The sequence below is a fragment of the Eptesicus fuscus genome, chromosome 20 (assembly GCF_027574615.1).
Source record: "Eptesicus fuscus isolate TK198812 chromosome 20, DD_ASM_mEF_20220401, whole genome shotgun sequence".
Lineage (NCBI taxonomy): Eukaryota > Metazoa > Chordata > Mammalia > Chiroptera > Vespertilionidae > Eptesicus > Eptesicus fuscus.
The window spans coordinates 28,313,497-28,339,963 of NC_072492.1; the positions used below are offsets into that span (position 1 = coordinate 28,313,497).

At 37.8% G+C, this 26,467-nt stretch overlaps 1 protein-coding gene and 1 pseudogene across 1 annotated transcript in view; both read left to right on the forward strand.

The window, feature by feature from the left end:
* Positions 1 to 26,467, forward strand: part of ACACA (acetyl-CoA carboxylase alpha) — a 212,024-nt gene that overhangs the window by 74,320 nt on the left and 111,237 nt on the right. The window contains exons 25-29 of the mRNA XM_028157549.2: positions 3,442 to 3,566; positions 10,087 to 10,200; positions 11,394 to 11,507; positions 12,398 to 12,487; positions 14,074 to 14,192. Coding sequence (XP_028013350.1) covers positions 3,442 to 3,566; positions 10,087 to 10,200; positions 11,394 to 11,507; positions 12,398 to 12,487; positions 14,074 to 14,192 — 562 coding nt within the window. The remainder of the gene's footprint in view (positions 1 to 3,441; positions 3,567 to 10,086; positions 10,201 to 11,393; positions 11,508 to 12,397; positions 12,488 to 14,073; positions 14,193 to 26,467) is intronic.
* LOC114234422 (U4 spliceosomal RNA) lies at positions 20,728 to 20,845 on the forward strand (annotated as a pseudogene).

Here is a 26,467-nt window from a genome sequence, read left to right on the forward strand (position 1 = left end):
TGGATTGAACTACAGGCATCTGAAAAAGGTTCAGATTTTCCACTCCTTTTCCGTGTACCATTTAGGTGGAATTTATCCCTGGCTTTCTCTGAAGAGCTTCACTAAATGATGTATAAAGTCTCTAAATGTGAAATACCCTAGCTAAGATTGTACAGCTTCATACTGCTGATACTGCTTCCTGCCACAAGATGGCAGTGAAGTACCATATACTTTGAAATATTACATAATATTTTCTTTTATTTTTTTTGCTCCCTTTGTATTCTTTAAAGCAGGGGTGGGGAACCTTTTTTTCTGCCAAAGGCCATTTGGATATTTATAACATCATTCACTTAATATAATTCACTTAATATATATTTATGTTGCTATGAAAAAAGCACCTAGATTTATTGCATTTCTAGTCAGTTCCGCCTGTGGTTGCCTTGGCGAGCCAGACCAAATGATTTCACGGGCCTTATACAGCCTGCAGGCTGAACATCCCCCACCCCTGCTTTAAAGGATGGCTCAGCCACTCATAACCAGTAAAAATCCTTAAGTAAATATTGACACCCTGAATCTAGCAATGTACAAAATAATACTTCATAACCAAGTAGGTTTTATACCACTAATGTAAGCTCGATTAATATTAAAAATATTAATATTAACTTTAAAAGGAAGAAACATGGTCATCATCTCCAGATATGGGGGAGAAAGCATTTGACAAAATTTAATATCCATTTATGAAAACTTTTGGCAAATGAAGAATGAAATGGAACTTTTTCAGTTATGTAAAGGTTCCCCATCAAAAATCTATAGGATACATAATGGTGAAATATTAAAAGTATTATTTTTAAGATTATGAATAATACAAGGACAACTGCTATCATTACTTCTATTCAGCATCATACTGATATCCTAGCTAGTGCAGTAAGACAAGAAAAAGAATGAAAGGTATGAGGACTGGAAAGGAGTAAGGAAATAAGTTTGCCACTGTTAGATATGGTATGATATCTACCTGGAAAGTCTCAAAGAATCCACATATTTATTATAATTATTTGAAGTTTAAAAGGTTGCTACATACAAAAGGCAATATACAAAATTCAAATGTATTTCTGTATAGTAGAACAGTTGTTTAGAAAAGCAATATACCATTTAAAATAGCAACCCAAAATAAATACTAAGGAATAAATCCAAGAAAATAAATGTACAAGCATCTTTTGGAGAAAATCATAACTAGTTAACAATAATAAAGAAAATCTAAATAAATATCATAATCTTAGATTGGAATATACACTTGCAAAATATTAATTCTCTCTGAATTCATTTGTAGATTTGTTAACATTGTAATACAAATTTTAGTAGGGTATTTGAAATGACAATATTATTGTAGGGACAGATTAGTAGACCAATGAAACTTAATAGCTCAAAAATAGATCCACAAGTATATATAATACTTTCAACATTAAATATTTAATTTAAAAAATGGTTTGTCAATACTTAATAGAGTTGAACTTTTATATACTCTTCAACCTACCAGTTTCACTCTTAGATAATATACTCTAGAGAGAAACTAACAATGTTTATTGGGAGACATATACAGGACTGTTTGTGGCAGCATTGTTCATGATAGTAAGAAAGACAGGAAAATTTAAATATACACAAGTAGAATAAATAATTGAAATCGAGTACAGTGTATTTCTACAATGGATTACTGTATAGCAGTGCGAATGGATGAACAAAGGTACACATGTGAACAAAAGGATGAATCTCAAAAATGTAATGTTAAGGGAAAGAAACCAGTTACTGAGGGATACATACACAATAATTGCATTGTTACTAATTTGAAAAGCAGGGAAAATGAAACTATGTATACATTTGTGATAAATGTAAAGAAATGTTAAAGAATGATTAACATGACATTCAGCTTAGTAACTGTTTCAGAGGAGGAGCACATAGGACCCCTCAAAGGCACTAAACATGTTCTATTTAAGATAGATGGTGGTTTCACAAATGTTTATTCCTCTGTGTGTGTATTTCACAATAAAAAGTTTTAAAAAAGAGAACACTTGATATCATTGCTTGCTTTCTGCTTAGTGTCTCTGCTGCCTTTTCCCTGGGTATTCTTTTTACTTCTTCTGGTGCTAGTAATTCCTGTTACCAAGATATATTTCTGTTGTCATTTCAAAGCTAAGTCTTGGTTGGGAGAAATATGAATTTATATAGGACATCCAATTTTTAAACAGCTTCCATTTTGTTCTAAATGGGTCTTTTATGAAATTGGCAGCTTTTTAAAATATTGTAGTCCACTGTTTTTCAAATATATTTAGTTTCATGTTTTAAAAAAAAGTACATCCATCTTTAATATTTAAAATAGATGAAAGCAGAGTTGCCCTGGTTTAGTGTCCTTAGTATTCTGGGAATCAATCCATGGTAATGCAGTTTGAATACCACCGTTTTGGTTTGTAACTTAACATGGAATCTGAACTGAGGCGATAATCATTTAGTATTTTCATGATTTCATAAAATTCTCACCCTTGAGATTACTCAAACTCTAATTCTCCTATACTTGGAAATTTAATTCTGAGGTAAGCTGTTTCCTAAAGAAGTGACTATTACTTATATCCCATGGTGGATATCACTACAGTATATCTGAAGCTTATGCTTCTGTTGCAAAACATAGCTTTCTTGGCTAGAACTAACCTGTCCCTGGTGGCCTTGTAAAAGGCCAGTGAAAATATACATAATTGCTCTCCCTGCAGACCTTTTGACTCAATGTTCTCCTTGATCTATGCCTTCATTTGGATTAGGAATTCCTAGGCATTTCTTAGTAGTTTCATGGACTTAACAAGGGAAAATGTTGACTCCAGAGGTTGCAGTCATCTTTCTTGTGGCTGTTGAGAAGTTTGCATTGTTTTATTTTTAGCTAAAACTGTTCCTTCTAGTTAGGGTGAAACACTTTCAGTGAGTCAAACATGGAACCAGAATATTAACTTGGAGTAGGCTTTAAAGATCATCGGGTTTAATGGTATTGACATTTCTTTTTAAGCAGCAGAACCCTCTCTTGTAAGGAAATCATTCCAGGAAGCTATGAGAGAGTTTCGAGTAAGTGTGGGGAGTTGGAGTTATCCGCAACCCCTTAGTCTCTTCTGTACACCCTCCTCCACCTCTCAATTCTTTTTAATGAAAATCAGGCTCAGAGAGGTAGAGTGATTTTTCCAGGAGCACATAGGATATTGGGATCCGAGCGAGGCTTTGAGCTCAGGTCTTATACTGGATTGCCTACTCGTAGTCCACTGCTCCTTTGACTAAACCAGACTGCCAATTCTGTCCAAACTCCTCCAAGAAAATTCTCAAGATAGTTCTTCTCACAGCTTATCAGGTGAAGTAGAGACATTAAAAAGCAAATAGCATGTAAACGTGAACCTTCATACATGGGTGAGGACCAATTCTTTTTGCTGCTTGCAGGTCACTATGACAAATGTGTCTTCGCTCTTCGAGAGGAGAATAAGAGTGACATGAACACTGTACTGAACTATATCTTTTCTCACGCTCAAGTCACCAAGAAGAATCTTCTGGTCACAATGCTTATTGTGAGTACAACTTTTCAGAACCTGTAAGGATGGTTAATAATATGAAAAAAAAAGTATTTCTCCTTCTGGTGGCTGTGGTCAGAGGAAAAGCTCCTGTCTTTTATAATTGTGAGATGAGTGGGGCTCGGGTTGTGGATTAACAATTTCTCACATCTGTCTTTGTCCTTGACCTGAAGGAACCTGCTCCACTCAAGAAAGAATTGTTCCGGCTGTTATGCATACAATCATGCCCAGGGACTCCAATCTCTTGACTCTACTTAGGCCCTGTGCTTCTTCATTCCTGTTGTCACTCATGACAGTAGCTTTAAAATTTAGTCTTATCCAGCCAGTGTACTTTTTCATTGTAACTGGTTTGTTTCATGAATATCAGCAATGTTTCTCATGTCCAAAACTTAAAAGCAAAAAACAACTGTTAGAATTCCAGTGCTGTCTTTTCCCTACCAAAGGAAGATATTTAAATGTATTCTGCATCTTTTTTGATCCCTTTCTGTTTTATTCACATGGAAATCTAAGCTCAGTATTGTTTGGGGAGTAGATAACATGCTTTTGTCCCCATAACCTAGTAATATGACAGTAGAAGGTGAGAATGAACAGTGAGACTAGTCGATGTGGATAGGGCTAACATACATTTGACTAATGTATGGAATTTTTGTGGACTTAAGGGTTTTTAAAGATGATTTTTAAGTCCTTCGTTCTTTGATTTTTCTGTTAATTCTAGGAATCAGAGAACAGTAGGACTGTTCGTAGAGTCCCCCATCCTATGAACAATTGCCTTGTTCTTGCATGTGTGTCTTTTTGGGGGGACTAGAGTACCTTTGGCTTCTAGAGTTTCCTTTCTTGTCCCTTTGTGGAATTGACATTTTTGATACCTTAATTCCATTATTCCTTCTTGGAAGAAAAAAAGCTATAAATTTTCACGCTTTTTTAAAATTTCATATATAAGAATGAAGGGAAACTATCTACCTCACATCTCTGGTTAACAACAGTGCCAATCATTCAGTTATCTGCCTAGCTGGTTAACTGGAGAGGATATAACATTTTTTAGAATACCCACTTTTAAAAGTATGTAATTGCAGGGAGAGTTCATTACCTTTGCTAGCCTAGAATGGCTAGATGGTGGGGAAACCAGGATATGCATTTGAAAGGAAAAAATATATCAGTACTATGTAGCATTTCAGTTTCCCCAAGTGACAGGTTTTGACAAGTGATATTATCTGTGGCAACTTGACTGATTTTTTTTTTTCTCAGTCAAAAGAGGGAAGAAATCTCTGACTAGTTAGACTTTTCTAAAAAAATTTTAATACAAAGATTGCTAATTCTCATTTGGATAAAGCCAGGACTTTCTGATAAAAAAGGGTAATGATAAGGGAGTAGAAGAATCTGTCTGTTTGACCCTAAAATGGGTTGGAATTTGCCTTCTTAGGAAGCTAATTATGGTGAGTTTTCATTTTATTATGATTACCTTTTTAAGGACTTAACAGTTTTCTGCACTAAAAATAGACCAAAGCCCAGAATCCTTGGAGCAGCAGAAGAGTAATGATCGTCTAAGACTGTCGCCGGGTTTCTTAAATTCTAATTTGTAAGATATAGGGGCTCGGCTCGCTCCTTTTGCGGAGTGATTGTAAGTAACGCTTGCCTTAAGAATCTCATTATTGGAACACGGAGCCATATTTCCTCTGAGAATTCTGGAGTAGCTTTGAGCCGGGGCTGTTCATTTCTCAAGTAATCACGCTGGTGTGATGGAGAGAGAAAATGGCAGCTGTTCGGAGCTCAGGCCTTCAATTTTCTTCAGAGTCCAGTCACTCAAGTGTGTAATTACACGGGGGTGCAGCCGAGGCATTGGGCCCTGTCAGAGAACTGGTTTGAGGCTTTGCTTTCTGCTTTTGCCAGTCGGACAGGCAGAAGCCAATGGGACTCTGACTTGCTGCTGTTCTTTTTCTCCCCACCTTGTCATCCTGATTACTTCTTACCTGCATGGATAGTGCCAAAACTTTCTTTCCAACAGACTGAGCACTTTGTTAGTGTTTGGGTTTGCAGGAATAAGATGGGGAGGAGAGGAAAAGGAGGAGGAGGAGGCAGGGGGAGGAGGAAGGTTGAAGATGTGAACCAGAAAGATGGATTTGTCCTTTTCTTTGTTTTGGCATTTCACATTTTTCTTTTAAAAAGAAAACAAAACTCGATAAACATAGGAGGATCTGTAGGCTTTCATATAATTAACTTGAAATACCAGCTGTTTTCACCTCATTTTAGAGATTTGGAAATCAAGACGTTAATTGATATGATTTAGCTGAGGGCCTGCTAGCGGTGACGTAAGGATCGGGGATGAAAGCTCAGAATGTGCTCCTTTCTGCTCTGATATTAATGAATGCCAGACATGGGCTTCCTCTCTCCTTTTGTGGCAGTGGTCAAGTCCCCCCACCCCACGTCTGCATTACTGGTGGTAGCTGGTCAAAGCCATTTTAGTTGTTTGGATTCCTCTTTCTGTAGGTCTGACTGTCTTTTCCAGGTATCACCTGGACCCAGCAGCACTTGAATCCCCTAGTTTGTATTCTCAGCTGGTTTCACTTTCTTTGCTTACCTTAGCTTCCTGATGGATGGTTTTGTGCCCGGCATTCCAATCCCTGCTTTCTAGAAGTAGGAGTGTTGATGGTGTGCTTTGCTGAGCTAGATGATGATTTCTGGGGGTTTTGAACCTAGAGTGAAGGCTCAAGAAAATCCGGGCTTCTGTGAATCAGTGTTACGGAACGCGGGTTGCTTCAAGGAAGCCTTCATCCCTTCCAGGTATTAGCATAACTTGCCTAGTGATAACATGCCTCAAGGACTCACGAGCAAAATTCTTCTAATCTTTGACCCTATTGGGATAACAAAATATCAAGTAAAATGCAAAAGTTCTGTCAAGCTTTCTCCATTTTGAGAAATATTATGCCACAGTAGAAAACAAAGTATGGAAGACGAACAGTAAGTTTATTATTTTGAAAGCTCTTCTTATTTCTTTAATTTTCTAGGAAACAGCTTAGGACATTGTTTATGCTTACTAAGAGATATTTAGGAGACGCTTTAAGCCAACTTAAGCAATTTTGTACCAGTAAAATGTATCAACACCCTCATAGCTGTCTAGATAGCCATGTAGTAAGTACATAATGACTACTTGAGTAGTTATCCCCTTACTACTTATATCTTATTTCTGATATGGTCCACAGGAACATGATCTAAACCATGCTTCCTTGTGAGTAATGCCATGCCTGTGAGCCTGTTTGGTTTAGGCAGGGATCATTTAAAATGCTAATCAGTGCCTTTTCTCCCTCCTCTTTACATGACTGCAAATAATTTTGTTCAATGTGTGATAAAGAAGAATGTTTTTCTCAGCGAACCTGGTTTACTGAACAAACTGGAATAAGCTACCAGACCGTTGCTGGTATTGGGATTAGTGCCTCACCCAGCTAAATGTAGTTAATGTCTTGAGCTCATTACACACTAGGTCACATTCTTTTCATTTTGAATTGCCTTCATATCTTAAAATGCTAAGATCAAGTTGGATTACCTTCTGCTCTTCTGGCAGTCAACTTGGCTACGGTTTTGATACTTAAGCATGTATGTTATATTTCCCACCATTTAGCCACCATCAGGTTAAGAAAAACAAGAAATACTGTATGGTACCAATATTAACCATTACCGAATAATAATTTTCACTTGGGCCTGCAGACGTATGCAAGCGTCCTGTAATCCCAAAAGGTAGGCTTATTAAATGAACTGCTTTGCAATGAGAAAACATCTGTTGACATAGTTACCATTTAATGTCTTTGTTGCAAAATGTTCACCAGGACTAGATGGTGATGTTGGGCTGTCCAGTTGCCCGAAGGAAGTCTGTCTTTTAGGCAAGAGGACCCTAAACTTGTTTTTGGATGTTTGTATCTTGGGATGGGTGGTTCTGATGAACAGAAAGGTTTTCCCTGGTGGTTTTTGTTTGTTTTTTTAATAACATTTACACTGTGTCTAGGTCAAGGATGAGACAGGGTTGCAAAGATTACTCTACACATAAGTTTCTATTGCCAATCTTTGACTAAGTACTAATGATGACAATTGAGAAAATAATATTTGAATGGAAAATTTCCAAGTCAGGATAAAATAATGGAAATAGTGGTTTATTCTTACTGTGGAATAAACATCCCAAAAAGGTCTGGTTTCTGTACTTTATCACAGAGCTCAGGAAGATTGTCATTTGGTGATACTGAACGCATACTATATTTTCTAATCTCCATAGTTCACTTTTCTTACAGATACTTTTTCTTCCTACCCCCTTTCTCACTCTCTCTCCTAGTGGAAAGATGAAACTTAAAAAAAAATTTTTTTAAGTGACTTTGTGTGTTTTTCTTTTTAACTTGGGACAGGATCTGTAGTTTTAAGACAGTAACTTTATTTTTACTTATTTATTTTAGTTTAATCTCAAAAGGTAAACCTAGATTTTCCTTCAAGGAAATGGTTGGGTAGGTGGCTAGTGTTCTCATTTTGTTATGTTGGCTTTTGTTGTTAATGTTGAGACTTCAGTCTGGCTATTTGCAGAGTAGCATTACCCAGGACATCTCTTAGGTTTTTAAATATTTCAGTGGGCCAGTGTGATGATTGAAGTGAGGACCTCGGAAAGAAATATATTTTCTCTATTAGGAACAATGAGTAAAGAGGGATTTATGTAGGAAAACTTTATCTTGGTTTCCTTACCCACTGTTATCCTTTTCCTTCTGTCCTTTTATGGTCTTTTCTTGGTAATTTTATATACAGGGTGGGGGCAAAAGTAAGTTGTAAAACACAATTTATTCTTGTATTTTTTAATTATTGTATTTTACTTAGGAACAGCTGTAAATCTACTTTTACCTCACTCTGTATTCCCTTGAAATTCTATTTTGCTTGTTGGTTCTCAACAAACGATGAGGTGCATTTTCTCCCTCTTTGCGTTTATTCCTTAGGATAGGTGGGATAGGTTCTCTGGTCTGTGACTGACTACATGCTCAGCCAAACGCTGGATTTATAGTCACTTTCATAGCAGCTTGTCTTCTTCCCACTTAGATGAGTGAATTCCTGCATTAAATAGATGAAAACAAGACGCACGTGCACTTCCTTAACTATTAATCACATCATGTGTTTTACAACTCTGGACAGTCGGAGCAGAGCTCTGGATGGTGGCTTGGGGAACCAGAAAGTATTTCTGCTTTGAAATGTTTGAGAAGCCTTCTTTCCAGCATAGTGATGTTGAGCACTTCAAAACTGTGATGTGGAAAGTAGTAGAGGTTGTAGAAAAAGTATTGTGAGAAATTAACATCTGCTCCAAAAGCCAGAAGTCCCAAGCTTTTATTTATACAGCTGGGGTCATGGACTATAAAGACTATTCTGAGATGGGGAAGGTCTAAGTATGAATGGAGATTCTTCAAGAAAATGGCTGGTAATCAAGGTAAGGAAGAGAATAAAAAGCAGCAACAGGAAGCCTTTTAGGATCTGGTCATCTTTCATATCCTATTGATAGTAAGGGGAGAATAAAAATTCACTAAATATAAAGGCAATTATTTCAAATTTCAAGTAGAGGGAACTGCTGGTATACCTGAACGTGTATATTTTATGTGGTTTGGTATTAAGAACTACAACTACAAGTAGCTCTGTAACTTTCAAAAAGACCTTTATAAAAACCGCACCTGCAGTTTTTCAGCTTAGATGAAAATTACATGGATGAATTTAGGGAATAAACTGACATTCCACTGGAGAAGAAAATTTTTCTCAAAATATGATATTTTTCTTAACAATTTTTAATTCTTAAGAGAGAAAGGACCCAGTGCTGAATAAACCATGGATTGTGTTGTAGGAGCTGCTTTTTTTCCTTCTAATCCATCTAAGGATTCACCATGTTTATATATTGTGGAATGACTCTTGTATAGCGAGAGGATAAATGATTTTTGGGTACAGAATTGTCAGAATATGAGATGGTGTTTTTATTTAGTGTGTGTTTATAAATGAATACTTTGTTCTTGTGTTTCTGTTTTGCACCCTCCTGGGATGCTGAACATTTGGTTTGTGGAATGAAAATCACCAAGAGTGGTTCCTTTTCCTTTACATTTTGCTTTTTCCCCCTAAAGTGGGAAAAGGAACAGGAAGCCTTAGTCACTATATTATTTAAAACCTCTTAACACAACACCTGTTATTTCTTAACTCAGAAACCCTTAACCCCTTTTAATGATCTCTGATGATTTCTTCTGAATTTTAAAAGTATAGTGTTAGTTTATAAAGAAATACATTTGGAATTTTGAATCGGAATGACTGAGGGATTTAGGCTTCTTCCCCTAGCAGCAACATCTTTTGGGATCATCTTTACCACATTGTTTGAGATAAAAAACAAAAGAATACCGGAAAGTTTGCATTTTTTATTAATCCAGCTATGTTGACTTTGTTTTTATTCCCTTTCCCCCATTTCAAAGTCCTAGCCACCTCAGAGTCTTCTCATGTGGATATGTATGTTCTTTTCCACATAAACAACCAGGATCAGTTGTGTGGCCGGGACCCTACGCTCACTGATGAGCTGCTGAATATCCTCACAGAGCTAACTCAACTCAGTAAGACCACCAATGCTAAAGTGGCACTCCGAGCACGCCAGGTAAGGACACTTGTTGGTTATCGTGAGGGAGGAATGGTTTTCATAGATTGGACAATGAGCTTTTACTCCATCAACTTACAAAATGCAGATGTCTATGTCCATTGCCCTCGGAACAAATGTTTTCATGTGGTATATGTTTTTTCAAAAGAGATGAGATTAATGTTGAGTATCTTTAAAATAGGAGCCCTTTCCCCATATAAAATCCTGTTATCGTTCCCTATCCTTCCTGCTTAGCCCTGTGATGGTAAATCAGGGTCATGTGGAGGAAGGCAATAGACTCAACATTTCTTACTTCTCAAAGGGAGCTTAGAAGCAGGTGAGAACTTTTAAGTGTATAGAAAAAGAAATCAAGTGTGGAAAGCAGAAAGATAATGAAATGAATCTTAGGTGCTAGCAATCAGAACAACCCCAGAGAAGTCCAGTTAGTTTCACCCTGTAGTCTTCATTTCCATTCCAAAAGGTTTCAGCAGGGAAGCCAAGAGTTGTCGCTCCCTTTGTGTTTCAATGCATGGTCACTGACAGGGAAGCAGCATTTGAAGCTGTTCAGTGACCTTCTGCTTTCTCTACAATTGTATCCATGTCACTGAACTACTCAAAGTTATTGAACCTCTCAGTGACCTGCTGAGAGTATTCAGGTCCTACCGTGTCCCTGTTTGTTTGTGACACTGCTTTCACTCTCTCTGCCCCTCACATGCATTGGTGTTACATCCCGATGCCTTTTCCTTGATACTGAGTACCTGGGGCTGTCAGAGCAGTTTTTCCTAGTCTGTCTTTCTACTTCAGAGTTGCAAAAGGCTAGCTCTGCTGCATCCACCTTCCCCACAGCTGCTCCCTGCCAGACCTGATTCCCAATTAACAGCTAGTCAAGCAGTCCCGAGGACTAGCGGCTTTGCAATGGTAAATCACATGCACTGATGGAACTTGATTGAAGCTGTTTTCTCTCTCTTCCCCCATTCCCCCATGGGAAATTGCCCACAACGCAAATCATGGTGAGAGTCAACTGAGATGCAGTATTTGGTGGCATTGGCTTTATGTTACAGGACCTAGAAGTTGTTTCACTTGGTCTCTCTTTTATCTTTGATGCCTGTACTTAGAGATTTATATTTATTGCTTTTGTATCAGAGCTGCCTAATAGGAGCCTAGAATAATCACTCCCTCAGGAATTTATGCCTCTTATTTTGCTCTCACTCTAGGTTCTTATTGCCTCCCATTTGCCATCATATGAGCTTCGCCATAACCAAGTAGAGTCTATCTTCCTATCAGCTATTGACATGTACGGACATCAGTTTTGCATTGAGAACCTGCAGGTATGCTTATAGCCCTTTTCTACACCTCTCTGCACTCTTGTTCCCTCTACTCCGAGCATAGTTTAATTGAGTAATCAATCAATCAATTTTGATTTTTCATGCAATGAAGTTTTATACCTTGACTTTCTAAAATGATTTATACTTATGAATTTTTTTTCATTAAAAATACTGTTAGAATTGTGGCTTAGCTTAAAAATCAAATAGACTTGCCTTGATAGAAGTGTCCTATTGAAGTCTACTACCTCTTATGCTTTCATTTTATTTTAATGCTTACTATTAAGCTTTATATAGAGCCGATTTTATAAAAAAGTACTGGCTAATTTTACTAGTTGCAGGGATCTTGACTATTATTTTTTAAACAACATCATTTATTCAGGAATGACTTTCCATTTATCTATCCCATATGTAGGGATAATGTTGTTATATCTAGCCAAGGGAATCTTCAGGCTTTTCGTCAGATTTCCTTCTGGGGAACCTAGAGAGGGAAGAAGGGTGTTTTTGTTTATTTGGTTCATAGTTGAAATAGAGGACTTCAGATGGAGTTCAAATCTATGGTTTACCATAGTGGAGTATTGAGACAATATTTAAGAAATTGAGTACAGATATATGTCAGAAAGGGTAATAATAGTCATAAACACTTATATTAGCATATAATTAATGCATTCTAATAATTATTAACTCTTTGAATGCTCACAACAGCCTACGAGCATAGGTATTATTATTTCCCCGTTTTGTAGCTTGAGGAAGCTGAGACACAAAGAAGGTAACATCACATGACATTCATAGACAAAAATCTTAAGTTTCACTAAAATGCTTCAAATGCTAAATATGTCCATTGAAATTGCTCTCTTTTGGTTGTAATGGTTTAAGTTTGTCTTTGTACCTCCCAGAAACTCATCTTGTCTGAAACATCTATTTTTGATGTCCTACCAAACTTCTTCTACCACAGCAACCAGGTGGTGCGGATGGCAGCGCTGGAGGCAAGTTTTCTTAGAAACGTAACATGACATAACCTTTTACTTGGTTTCTGGTTGAATTCTTCTGTCTATTTGGCTATCGTATCAGTTCTTTTTCTTTGGCCTTAAGGTCCTTAGGAGTAGAGTCTTCTTTTCCCCTGAAACTGAACTATGGTCTGACTTGACCCAAGTGTTTCAGCTGAACTAATCACCAGCTCCTAGGCCCCAGTCACAGGAAAACAGCTGCCAACATTTTTTATAGTTTCTACTTCTTAGATATATTTGATTCTTCCATGTCATAATGAATTAGGATTCCCTGTAACACAATAAGTGAAAAAATGTATATGGTCGATCAGAACATGTACCATTTTGTGATTTAGGCCAAATAAAATGGATTTTAGTTATATCCTGAATTGTCAAGCAGCTCTTATGAAGTATTTCATCATGAGAAAAAAAAGTAATAACATTTAATGAACTGTATTTTATGTGCTTTATTTTTCTCACTTAATCCTACAATTATTTCATGAAAAAGAAAGTGAGACTCTGAGAGGTTAAGTGACTTGTCTAAATTCACAGAGATAATAAGTGGAAGAGTTTGCATTTGAATCTGACTCTCAGGCTTTTCTGTTTCCACTACAGATCACTACCTCATTAAACATAAAAATTGCAGGCCCTGAATACTGCTGTAAAATTGCCAAGTGTATGTTTTTTGAAGATGAGGAAAAGGGGTGTTTTCGATGATCTTATGTAATATGACATCACTACCAGTCTGTTGCGAGCTCTTTTGAGTTACTCTGTTTGTATTCTGTGGGTAGCATGTAATGTATCCTACTCAGTAAATACCAAATTTTAAAAATATTTAAGTGTTTTACAGTACTTCCATGCCAATTAATGAGAAGGCTTCTTATATATCTCACATGCTGATAGAATTCTATGTAGCACTTTCTGTGCATGGCAAATGGTCTGAAGTGCCCAAGGTTGGACTGATGGTTTTTGGCTGAGATGAAGCCTATTGCTATTTCTCTTAACTCTTGAGTCAAGTAGTGTGTTTGAGATGTTATATATCAGATTATGCCTTACTGCTTTTGCCTAGTGTTTGGATGATAGATAATCTAAAAATGATTTTTAAATGAAAACTAAACAACAAAATAATGTTCAGGATAGTAAAAAGGTTGGACTATACTACAAGTTTTTCTATCTTCATTCCTCATGTGGCCCAGAATCAGCAACTCTCATTTTTCTCATGCTTGCTTCTGTTTAAATGATTATGCATAATGCATTAATAGTCGTGGTTGTACATGCTCTGAGTTTAGGTTGTATATGCTCTGTATATTCTCCTGAGTTTAGGTTAATATGAAAGGTTTATGGCACACCTAGAGGTATCCAGTAGAGTCAGGCTAGTTTTGTTTCCACTTACAGTCATGGGTGTAGTTTTAAGATTCCAGCTTTATTAGTTAAGGCAGGGTATTTTTATAGGAGCCTTGAGACTTCTGTCACTATAGACCACCTTCTGTCTCAGATACCTCTTTCAAGATTGTCTCTTTTCTGGGCTAATCATCTCTTACCTTCTGTTTTTAAAGTGTATTTACTGAGGATTACTTTTTAACCAGGTGTATGTTCGAAGGGCTTATATTGCCTATGAACTTAACAGTGTACAACACCGCCAGCTTAAGGATAACACCTGTGTGGTGGAATTCCAGTTCATGCTGCCCACATCTCATCCAAACAGGTGAGTTTGAGCTGTTATGTGCACCTGTGCTAGCCAGCACTCCATCAGGAGAGTTAAGGGGAATAATGTGTATGACAATTCCATGTTTTTAAAGCTAGAAATGCAGAGCAGAAAATGAACAAATTTAAACCAGGAGATGAGAGCCTCTTCTGCCCACTTTTTTTTTTTTTCCACCTTTGACTTGGAGAGAGAAAGTATAGTCTAATTAAGATAAAAGTTTAGGATAATTTCATTCGTTTTTGCTTATATTGTGTCACTGAGGAAAGAATTTCCTAGCAGTTAACTTGCTGGAACTTTGCCAGAAAATCACTTTTTTAGCAGTTTAAGTGAACACTTGGAACGTGAAAATATCTTGGGTGGAATGCCTTTCCTTTCAATGTTTGTTATGGGCTAAGGCAGTGGTCGTCAAACTCATTAGTCAACAGAGCCAAATATCAACAGTACAACGATTGAAATTTCTTTTGAGAGCCAAATTTTTTAAACTTAAACTTCTTCTAACGCCACTTATTCAAAATAGACTCGCCCAGGCCGTAGTATTTTGTGGAAGAGCCACACTCAAGGGGCCAAAGAGCCGCATGTGGCTCGCGAGCCGCAGTTTGCCGACCACGGGGCTAAGGCGATGCCTAAGCCAATTTCATGATCTCCCTAAAAACAGACACCTGAATTCATAGCAATTGACATGCAGTCAATTTTAAAAAATCACACTCCAGAAGCAAGTTGAAATTCAAGTAAATTACTTAATCAAGTCATGCTAATTCCATGATATCCCCTCCCTAAGTCCTTAAAAACATTAAATGTACGTATGGAAATTTGTTTCAGTATTGCTTTGGTTTTAAAGTGAAAACACTTTATCTTGTATACTCATTTATTTTTAAACTATTTTGAGACACTGAAAACCTAGGAATTCCACCCACACATATGTTCATTCCTTTTTGTATTTTCATTCTTTTTAGTAATACCACAGGAAATATAAATACCACAGCAATCTTAAGCTGCTCCCCTCCATTTCTTCTTTATAGCCTTTGGTTCTTCACTTTATATTACAAAGCACTGTGTCTTTGGGGATCCTTAGTTATACACACCAGAAATAGCTTTGTTCTGAATTGCCACTTCACCCAAAGCAGTAGAAACCCTTCCTAGAGACAAAGGAGTCTGTGCTGAGACTTTTGGCCACTGGATGCCACTGTCGATCCAGCAGAGGTCAGCAGATGAGCAGAGAGGCATCTTCAGAAAAAGTACTTCTCTTCTTTGTCTCAGAAGATCCTTTTACTTTTCTACCTCAAAAATACCTTATGGCTGGCAGAGAAAGGTATATGTCCTTGATTTTGCAAGCACCTCTAGGTACATTTTTGCCTCCATGGGTTTCAGAATCTCATTTTCTAGAAACAAATGGTTGTCCTTCAGCGAGCAGCGAAGTACTCATGGCACACATGGGCTCAGCCCTCAGTCGTCTTTCTTTTCCTGCATTCCTTGAATAATTGTAGAGAACTACAGGCTGTACTTAATGCTCTTTGCAATTCTCAGGACATTCTCCTTTTCTTCCTGCTTTCTACAACTCTTCCCTTTGGGCAGTGATTTGTAGTCAGGCTGCAGAGCTGCTTGTGATTTCCTTCTCTCCTCATCGCTCCCCTTGTCTTTCTGAATTGCTCTCCTTGTCCTACTTTTTTATTTGCAGATGTGTGTCCAGTTTGGTGAGGGATAGCCTACTGGAAAATGAGAAAAATGCTTCTTAACTGTTAAAAAATCTTACTCACCTTTCTGCCTAGAGGGTGTGAATCTTGATTATTTCTGATATGGTTTCAAAACTTGTATACTTGTCCCTCCCAACATCTCAGGTAGACACACCCCCATGGATAAAGACCAGACTTGGACAGACTGTGATTCTGTGTGTGGTCTCTCAGAAGTCTTCCTTGGTTGTATGAATATAAAATTCTACACTGCTAGATTACGAGTATTATTATCAATATGACTGGTATAGATTTAAAGGTAAATAAAGATAAGGACAAATAAAGGAGGAAAGATAAACTAATCTCCTGACAACCAGAAAAATGTAAAAATTACGTTAATATTTTTTTAGATTTAAAGTCCCTAATAGTTTAGGAATATAAAATGTACTGATTAAATCACAATGCTGTATTCCTTTTAGAATATAATTTGTGCAATTATTACAACTTGAATTTTGTTTTAGACGATTCTGTATTTCCTTACAAATGTTTTTGTTACAGTTTGGAATTGTGATGTTATTCTGAAACCAAGTGGCAATTCAGTTGTGACACTCACCACCTCCAGTTAGAGCAGATGCCACAAGTTAAGGGCTCAGTTCTCCACAAAACTGCTCTACTTCAGATGGGGCCACTGCATTTTTTGACCAACTGGATACAAATTTGAGGGCCCCCACTTTTTGACCAACTGGCTACAAATTTGAGGGCTCCGCTCAGGTTCAACAATTCACTATAACATCTTATTTGATAGAATTCAAGAAAGCACTATGCTTATGATCACTATCTATAATAATAAAAACATAATATGCTAATTAGACCGGACATCCTTCCGATGATTTTCCGGACAAAGTCAGGGCTGTGAGGGCCGAGGAAAGCTGCCGTGGCTGCAACCGACCGGCGGGGCCTCCCTCTGGGAGGGAAACCTTGGTCCTGGGTGCAGGAGGGAAGCTCGGGGTCCCGGGTGCCAGAGGGAAGCTGGTGCTGGCAGCTGGTGGAAGGAAGGCCTACTCTTGCACGAATTTTCTGCATTGGGCCTCTAGTTTTATTATAAAGGGTACAGGTCAGGATCAGCCAAATGAAGAGACACGTTGAGTAAGATCTGGGTGGGTCCTGGACACAGAGCTTCTCTGTTCTTGCCCTGTGCATGTCATCCTCCCATCACATCAATGTGTTCACCAACCAAGAAGTTCCACTGAGCTTCAGTGTCCAGAATTTTTATCAGGGTTTCATTACAATAGCATGATTGATTGAATCATAGGCCACATGATTAAACTCAACCTACAGCCCCTCTCCCTTTTACAGAGGTCCAGTGGGCACACTTCTGATCACATGGTTGGTCTTTCTAGTGAGTAGCCCCTCTCCTGAGTTATTTTATCTCTCAGCATAAATTCAGGTGTGATCCAAGGGGTTCTTGAATAATAAAGACAGTTCTATTACTTGAGAAATTCCTAGGATTTAGGTTCTCTTTCAGGAGCCAATAAAGGCCGTCAAATTCTTTATTATATAATAGACCTGCTTACCTTACAAAAGAATTCTAGTGTCTCTTAGTTTTGAGCCAAATTTCAACTTTTTTTTTTATAACTCCAGTACTGTTACTCTTTTCTATTTGGTTCTATTTTGAACAAGCAGGTAGTAAACATGTTGTTTCTTATTCTACAGAAATAAGTTACTGGAGACTATCTACCAGTGTCCATTCCACTCCCAGTCCTATAAAGCTCAAGGACACGACTGTGTCCACTAACCTCTAAGTTAAAGATTCTCAGAATTATCTAGGAAGTGTTATAAAATTATATATATTGGGGTTCTGACTACCACAATTCTGATTTATTTTGAAACAGAGTCCAGGGGGATCACTTTTTGGAAAAGTTTTGATAATTATGATGAAAAACTGAAATTGAGAATCACTACTGCTAGAACAGTACTGTCCAACAGAGATACAGTAATCGCCTTATCCATGGAGGATACATTCCAAGATCCCCAGTGGATGCCTAAAACCACGGATAGTACCAAACCCTATTGTATATATACTGTTTTTTCCTACACATACTTATGATAAAGTTTAATTTCTCAATTAGGCACAGAAGAGATTACCAACAATAACTAATAAAATAGAAGAGTTATAGTAACACTAGAGGCCGGGTGCATGAATTCATGCACGGGTGGGGTCCACCCAGCCCACCCCATCAGGGCTGATGGGGGCCGATTGGGGCGGGGCTGGGGTTGGGGGGTGGGGCAGGAGGTTGGCTGGCCGGCTGGCCCTGACCCCGATCGGCCGGTTGGCCAGCCATAGTGTGTGTCACAGCGACTGGTTGTTCCGGTCACTTGGCTTTTATATAGATACTGTAATAAAAGTTATGTGAATATAGTCTTTCTGGGAATTTCTCAAGTAATAGAACTGTCTTTCTCAAAATATCTTAACTGTGCTCTACTCACCCTTCTTGTGGTGATGAGATGAGACAGTGATTATGTGATGAGATGAAGTGAGGTACTTAGAATGCCACACAATTCAGAACTTAGGAATTGTTTATTTCTGAAATTTTTCACTTATTATTTTCAGACCTTGGTTGACCATGGGCAACTGAAACCACAGAAAATGAAACTGCAGATAAGGAGGCGTTACTATATAATGCAAACCACATATGTAATTTTAAATTTTCTATTGGCCACATTTAAAAGGTTACTAAGAAACAGATAAAATTACTTTTAACAACATTTTATTTAACCCATTATATTCAAGATACTATTTCAATATGTAATACAAAATTATTAATGAGATATCTTTCATTCTTCATACTAAGTCTTTGATATTTATGTATACTTTATACTTACAGCATGTTTTGATACATGCTAGACATATTTCAAGTTTTCTAGCCACATGGACAGCTCAACACTAGACCAGAAATTAATTAGGACTATCATACTCAGTCCTCTTAGTTTTATGTTAATAGCAGTACCTCTTGGAGGAATTAAAAAAAAAACCACAACCTCTTTTTCCCTCCCCCCCCATTTTGTTCATCGGTTTATTTATTCCTTAGACTCTACAGAGTAGTGAGATCATACAGTATTTATCTTTCTCTGACTGGCTATACACATTTTTTAATTGTGGTAAAATATACATATAAATTTTTTCATTTCAATAATATTTTAATGTACAATTCAGTGGCGTTAAATACTTTCACATTGCTGTACAACCATCACCCAGCTCCAGAATTTTTTCATTTGCAGGACTGAAATTTGTGCACATGAAATAGTAACTCCCCATCCCTCACCCTTCAGCCCCTGGCCACCACCATTCTAGGTACTATCACTATGAAATTGCTCTAGGTACCTCATATAAATTGAATATAGTGTCTGTCCTATCCTGTGTGGCTTAGCATAATGTCCTCAAGGTTCCTCCTTATTGAAGCATGTGACAGGATTGCCTTCCTTTTTAAATCTGAATAATATTCCATTGTGTGTGTAGACCTCATTTTGTTTATCCATTCATTAGTTAATGGACACTTGGGTTGCTTCCACCTTTTGGCTGTTGTGAATAATGCTACTATCAACATGGGTATAGGATATATGTTTTTTTAATGCTCAAGTCATGGGGATGAAAGAGTTCATCCATCCATGTTTACTTCAGGTTTGTACATGCTTAACATGGAGTTAAAAATTTACTTTCACTGGGAGTGAGGGGAGCTAGAGATAGAGATAGAGAGACAGAGGGAGAGAGAGGGAGAGAGAGAGAGAGAGAGAGAGAGAGAGAGAGAGAGAGAACATCGATGTGAGAGAAAGACATCAACTGGCACAAACTCTTATTTTTATGTTGCTTGTTCTTAGTAGTTACAGAATTATCCACACCTGATATTAAAGATATTCTTCTATGACATGTAATGCATGCTTTAAAAAATTTTCAATGAGAACAGAGACTAGGCATATGAATATTCATATTTTACTTATCAATGCAAAACAGAAGTTTATAATATTTTTCCCAATTGGGCTTGACAAACCAAAAATTCTTGGGGAAGGAAATAGATACATTCTTTAACCAATTTTTGCATTTTCTTCCCTGGCACTTGGTCTTCACTTCCTAGTCATTCATTTGAATTAGACTAAAAGTCCTTAGAAATGAATATCTTTCTGAGGTATATTATCAACACAAGACTGCAGTTTCCTGTGCATATAAGGTCACGTGGTGAAATTCCTTTCCTGCAGTTTGTTTTTGATTAGTGATTTAGCCCTCATGGGTTGGAATGAAACATGGCTTTCTGTCTGCAAACTGACAACAGCAGAGTATTTTTTCAGGATAATGTCTTTGATAGTGTTTGGGTTGAAGACCCCTATCCCATGAAGAACACGTTTTGATTTTTAGGGAAGTAGGCAGAACACAAGTGATTTTCATTGCAAATAAGCGGAGCAGCCTCTAGGACGGGAGAAGACCCCTCCTCCCCCCCCCCCCTTTTTTTTTTTTTTAGCACACTTAGGTAGTTATTGGGTAGCCAACATACTTGATCCTTTTTTTGTTTAAATTCATTTTAGGGCTTTGTATTGCTTGAAATGTTTTAAAACTTTGAATTTTTTATTTTAGTGTGGAAAGAACACTTAACATGAGATATTCTTTCTTAACAAAATTTTAAGTGAACAATATTGACTGTAGGTACAATGTTGCACAATAGATCTCTCGCACTTACTCATTTTGCTTGACTGAAACTTTTTCCTGACATTTAGTTACTCTGTTTCAGTGTAATTTGACTGTGTTTTTTTCTACTACCGCTCTCAATATTTTTTTTTTAAAAAGGAGCAGATGACTAAACAGTTTATTTCTAATCTCAAGCCTTGCGCAGTGGCAGTATCATAGCCAATGAAGTTTATCCAAAGAGCGATTATTGCTAATTGAAAACTATGGAAAATCTCAATGACTTTTTGCATCGTCTTTCTTGCTAGATAGGCTTCAGTCAAAGTATGTTATCTTCTTCTTGATCTTCTACCCAAGACTTCCGAGTTTTTTCCTGGGAACTATAGTTGCAATTTATTTGACATTCCCAGGTCTTATTCACTAGAGGATCCAGTTATTAGAGCTTCACTCAGGGAAGCTCCTGGCATATATATAACCCTTTTCTTCTTCAACTTCCTTCACTTGAATAGCAGCAGCTGTAGAGATTTTCCTGACTTAAGCATAATAGGAAACCTATACACATGTGGCATATGTGTGTTTTTCTTTATCTTCTTAGCATTTAAAGGCTATGTCCTACTGTGTATGAATTTTTTTGAGGGGAGGGGATTTTTTTGCTTTTATTCTTTTTTTTAACAGTGACTTGTAACCAGTTAGCAAATGGTTTTTAAAGGAGAAGTGAATGAGTTTATTTTAGTCATTTTCTTGGTGCAGGAATAGTCTGGACGGCTGCTGCTCTGTACTGAGAGAACATTTTATTATTACCCAGACTTTCAGGACTTGATTCTCTTGCCTAAGATTCCATGAGCCCTGCTCTTTGGTGAGTTCCACCAGTATTTTACATGGGTTAATCCCAGAGCTCAGACTATATTATTAAGCATTCCTTTTTCTCCTGCTTCTCCAGTTAGGCTTGGTTTAGAGCCCGAGGTATGTGTATTTGTCTTTTCCCCCTATTCTGAAACCCGAGTTTATCACTCACTAGACTAGTGATGGAGAGCTTGTTACACTAAATCAGCGTCCTGAATGTTTTTACTTTGGACAATTCATTGAATCATTTGACATTCAGGATTTCACTTAGCTTTGGGCATATTAAATTACTGTGAATAATCTGGAAACAGATAAGTTGTTTAGTCAGCCTATGTATTTGATCTTCTAAAATATAGCTATATTTATACATACATATGTAAAGTACATTATCCCATAAACTCTGTGGCTGTGCATATGGCTGTACATATTATGACAGTCTGGGAGTTTAGAATTTATAACTCCAAATGATTTTCATGAATAATACACATTAACAAACATAGTTCATTTTTAAAAAACTTTATCTGTGATTCAAATAAGCATCAAATTGATGCAGGAGATGAAAGTATATTTTGTGGGGACCCTTTCCCCCTCCCCAAGTGGGAGTCCGTTCTGTGGGACTCTTCCCTCTCCCTATATGGGAGTCTGTATTTGTTCTTTAATAAATTTCCACATTTGCTATACCAAAAAAAAAAAGTATATTTTGTATGTTTCTATACATATGTAATGGGGGAGGACCTATTGATGTTTATTTCCACCTATTTCTTAGGTGGAACTCCATGCTTTAGTTAAGTCAAGTTGTATTGTACCTTCTCTGCTATTTGCTCCTTGTGAATTTGGCCTTCTTTATTATAATGTTTTAATTCAAGCACTTCCTTTTTTTCATGTCTCACATCCAGAAGAGTTCGGCTGCGTTTTCCTTTGATAGCACATGTTTTTGTCATGTATGAGTTTAGACTGCTTGGCACCTTCAATGTTTAGCTGTCAGTGAGTGGCCTCTGGACCTTCTTTTTATGAAGATGGTTGTGAGGAAGTTCAGGAATCAGAAGCCTTCCATGTGACTAATCTACAGCCTGCTGCCATTTTCAAGAATTCTGATAATCTTTGACACCCAGAGATTAAGCCCTTCTTTGGATCAGATTGAGATACTCCAAAATCACCCAATTTGTAGCATTTTTTTTTTTAAGCAGCTTGAGCACTGGGTTGTCGTTAGCAGGCCAGAATGAGCTATAAATAAATAAAACCCTATAGTGCTTGCTTCATTCAGGGTAGTGTGCTGATAAGATGCAAGCATCTGGGAGAAGAGAAGATGCTCAGCAGGTTTAAGTGCTTACCAGAGTGCTTTCCTGTATCCATGGCTCAGCTGCTGGTCTCTGCTGTGTTATTTTGGCACTCTAGACTTGTAAGATTGGAGAGTTGAGTTGAAAACTCTCAATATATCATTAGAGTAGCCCAAGGTCCCTTCTTGTCAAGGAAGACTAGCTGATTCCCGGGGGAAAGAAAAGCAGAATCCAGGGCACCGGTAAATCCCTGTAGTTTTGTGCTGTGGGTTTGTAGCTAATTATACAGCAGGCAGCAGTAATATGCTGCAGCTCTGTTGGCATACTTGTTTCAGAAAGAGCAAAATCTTCCAGCAGAGCAAAGAAGGGCTTTAAAGAGGCTGCAAATGAATGAATCAATGATCATTTTATTGTAAACTAAAGCTCTACATTAGAATGAGGGCATCTGAACTGTGAGGAGGTGGTGGGGAGATGCCAATTGAAATACATGGTTCAGATGTGTTTTAAAGCTCTTGATTTGGATTCTCCTGCAGAAATATAGTCACACAAGGAGACCACCACTGGTCACAGCCAGTCAAATTGCTCTTTCTCCTATGGTACTGCTGTTAGCGACTACTAGTAGGTTATTCAGCCGACCTCTTCTGATTCTGCTTTGCTGCCTGATTTCAAAAGATTTGCCCTATATGGCTCTCAGTCACAGCTTGATGTAACCACTGCTTGTTTGCATGCATCCCCATCATTTTCATATAGGGTCTTCCTCCTCCCCTTCATGTTAGAAGGCAGAAGAATCGGGAGCATTTTTATATGATAAGAAATTTATGCAGGGCCAGCTGGAATCAAGCAAAATGAAATTCAGCTGGAAGGGATGGCAAAAGGCTCAGAGAACTTGTGACTGCCAGAGAAGTCAGTGTTCCTTAAATAAAGAGGGTTCAGCTAGCAGGCAGCAACTCTGACTTTGCATTCATATTGAAGCAGGCTCTCCAGCCATTCTAGGCAGACAGATCAATAAAATCAGAGGTGACTTAATGCCAAGAACCTCAGAATTCAAAGGATTTCTCTTGTCCTTCTTTAAATTTATTCTTTATTGATGTGGAATGCTCGCCTCGGAAACTGCGAGGAGAAACTGCCCGGTTTAGATTCTGGTGTATGACAGGCCTATTGAACAGTGTCCTTGGAATGCATCCCCTTTGGTTTCTCAGTCCTCACATCTATAAAATGGAGCTGTTCTACTGGAAAGAAAATTATTCCAATAGCTACCAAAACATTGTGAATGAAGATTCATCGTAAGTGCTTTGAATAGCCTAAACAGCAAATGTCTTATGAGAAGTGAATTTATATCCCATGTATTTGAAAATGCAGTTGATTGCTTTATCAGAGATTGAGCAATTAGATTATTTTTGCATGATGGGTATGAAGTGAATGTGGCAGATTTTATTTTATATTTTTAGCTACATAAATGGAAGAGTTGACTCATACAATCTCTTCCTTGATTGTTTTTATGCAGACCATGCATCTAGCTTCCTAGTGTATCACAATACTGTACAGTATGCCACATTGGTCATATTCTTTAATTGATCAAATAGCCCCTGATAGGGCAACAAAATATGTAAATGATTATATGGACATGGCTAACTATTTACCTTGTAATAGAGAATTTATCCTTCCTTCTCTCCAGCCCCACAGATTCTTATTGTACCAAAAAGGAAAAGCTGCCTCTAAACTTACCTCTTACATGATTGATTTGATGCCATTCTTTTAAAAACTGGAGATGTTGGGAGTTTTTGTTCATATCCCATACTGTGTAGAAGGCACACAATTTCTAGAACAAAGCAGCAGGGGGCTCCCTATGAGAGCGTGAGAATTGCTGATGGAGAAGGACTGGCTTTTTGTTGATGGTGTTCTTTTCAATTCAGGCCCTTTTCTGCTGAAAACTTGGCCATCGTCCTGTGAAGATTCCCTAAGGGATTAAAGTGTAGCTACAGAAGCAGCGAGACTATTTTATTAGTTTAAGAAATTGGTTAACAGTTGAGAGAGATCATACTGGTTTCTAAATTCCAGAAACCTGGATAGATGGAGCCTGAGATTGCTTTGGTTGTAGGGTCCTCCTCTCTGAACTGAGTGAGGTTCATAGGAAGGGACTGTGCAGGTGACTCCTTTCTTTAGAATCCTTTATATCTTAAAAGCAAGACTTTTCTTTGTTCTCGTTAGTGTCTACATTTAATTTTCTTAGTTTTACCTCCCTTTGCTCTAGAACCTATGCATATTTCATGTTTGTTGTTGAGGGCCCAGTGCATTATAACTAAGGGTGTCTTGTAAAATGAAACCTATTCCCCTGAGTGAGAGGCTGAAAGAATGCACACAGCAAAGGTGCAGGTTTTTGCACTCGGAGGTTGCGCTTGCTGTCTTAGGAATTCACTCTGTGATACAGGTTTGATGCAGAGAGCATTGCTACTCACAAATCACACGAGGTATACAGTTTGTGTGCAGTGATATGTCACAGCTTTTTATTTATATGGCCAGCTCGGTCTATTCTGCTCCTTTCAATGCCATGGAAAGTGCATCATTTTCCTCCCTCTCTCCTCCTTCCCACATATCATCAGCACCACCCACTACGTTCTGTCCATTAAGTCCTCTGTGTGCCAGAAAACCCCAACAATGATTAAATGCTGATAAAAGAATGTTAGAAGGTTAAGATATCAACCCCCTTACAGTCCTCCTAAATTGTGGGTGGTAAGTATAACTTTGCCCTTTTAACATTGGAAATAAGAGGTTTTAGTTGGTGTGGGGTTTTTTTCTTTATGTTGAGGAAATGCCTGACATCATTTTAAGAAACAAAAAGATTTGGTAGCAAAGACCAACGAGAAAACAGGAGACTTGCTTTGCAGTTTCCATAATTACCCTAGTCTTTCTTTCATGATTTTGGCACATTCTTTATTGGGAATAACTAAGGTTCGCCAAATTTAGGTAAGGTTCTATTTATGAGAGGCCTAGAGTTTTTAAGCTTACAGCAATTTTAAAAAGTCACTATTACTCTAAACAAAACATATAAATGGTAATTTAAAAAGTGTTAATTTTTACATATTATATCCCTCTAGCCATAGAATCATTTATCATTATATTCCTACTTGATTTTCACTTCCTTAAAGCTCCTGTACTACAAAGCAACCTCCTTTCCAACACCAACACCACTGCTGTCACCACCACCCACCACTATCCACCACCACCACCACCACCACCATCCACGACCACCCAGCACCACCCACCACCACTGTCCCACCCAGATCTATGGGAGGAAGATGTTGGTGGAAGAGACTTGAAAGGCAGCTTGGGAACTCACTGGCTCCCTTTCTTTGGAGGGGAGTTTGTAGGTTCATAACATATTCTTCAAAAACAATTAAGGTGGGTGGGGCTATAGAATCAACTTCTCTGGACCTCCTTATTACATTTTTAGCAAAGTAGGAACAAGAAAGAAGATTCTCTAAGAATCTTGTCAAGAATTCTATTTCATATTGAAGCTCAATATGCCATATCATATAACTTAATTTCCATGAACCCGTGTTTTATCACTACTCTGCATTATTTTTTTTGTAATAGAGCTATAAAAAATCCATGGTAAATATATTTGGCCATTCCATCAATGGTTGCTTGGTGAGGTAGGTCAGGAGGCATGCCTCTTTGGAGGCACCCTGGAGGTGGAAGGGTAATGAGCACTTATGTCTGCTGAATGCCAGAGCTGCCAAATTGGAGCTCCTCACAACTGGTGTGTATTTGCTCTGACAGTTCTTTTATTATGGCTTTTACTAACCTATAAGTAAC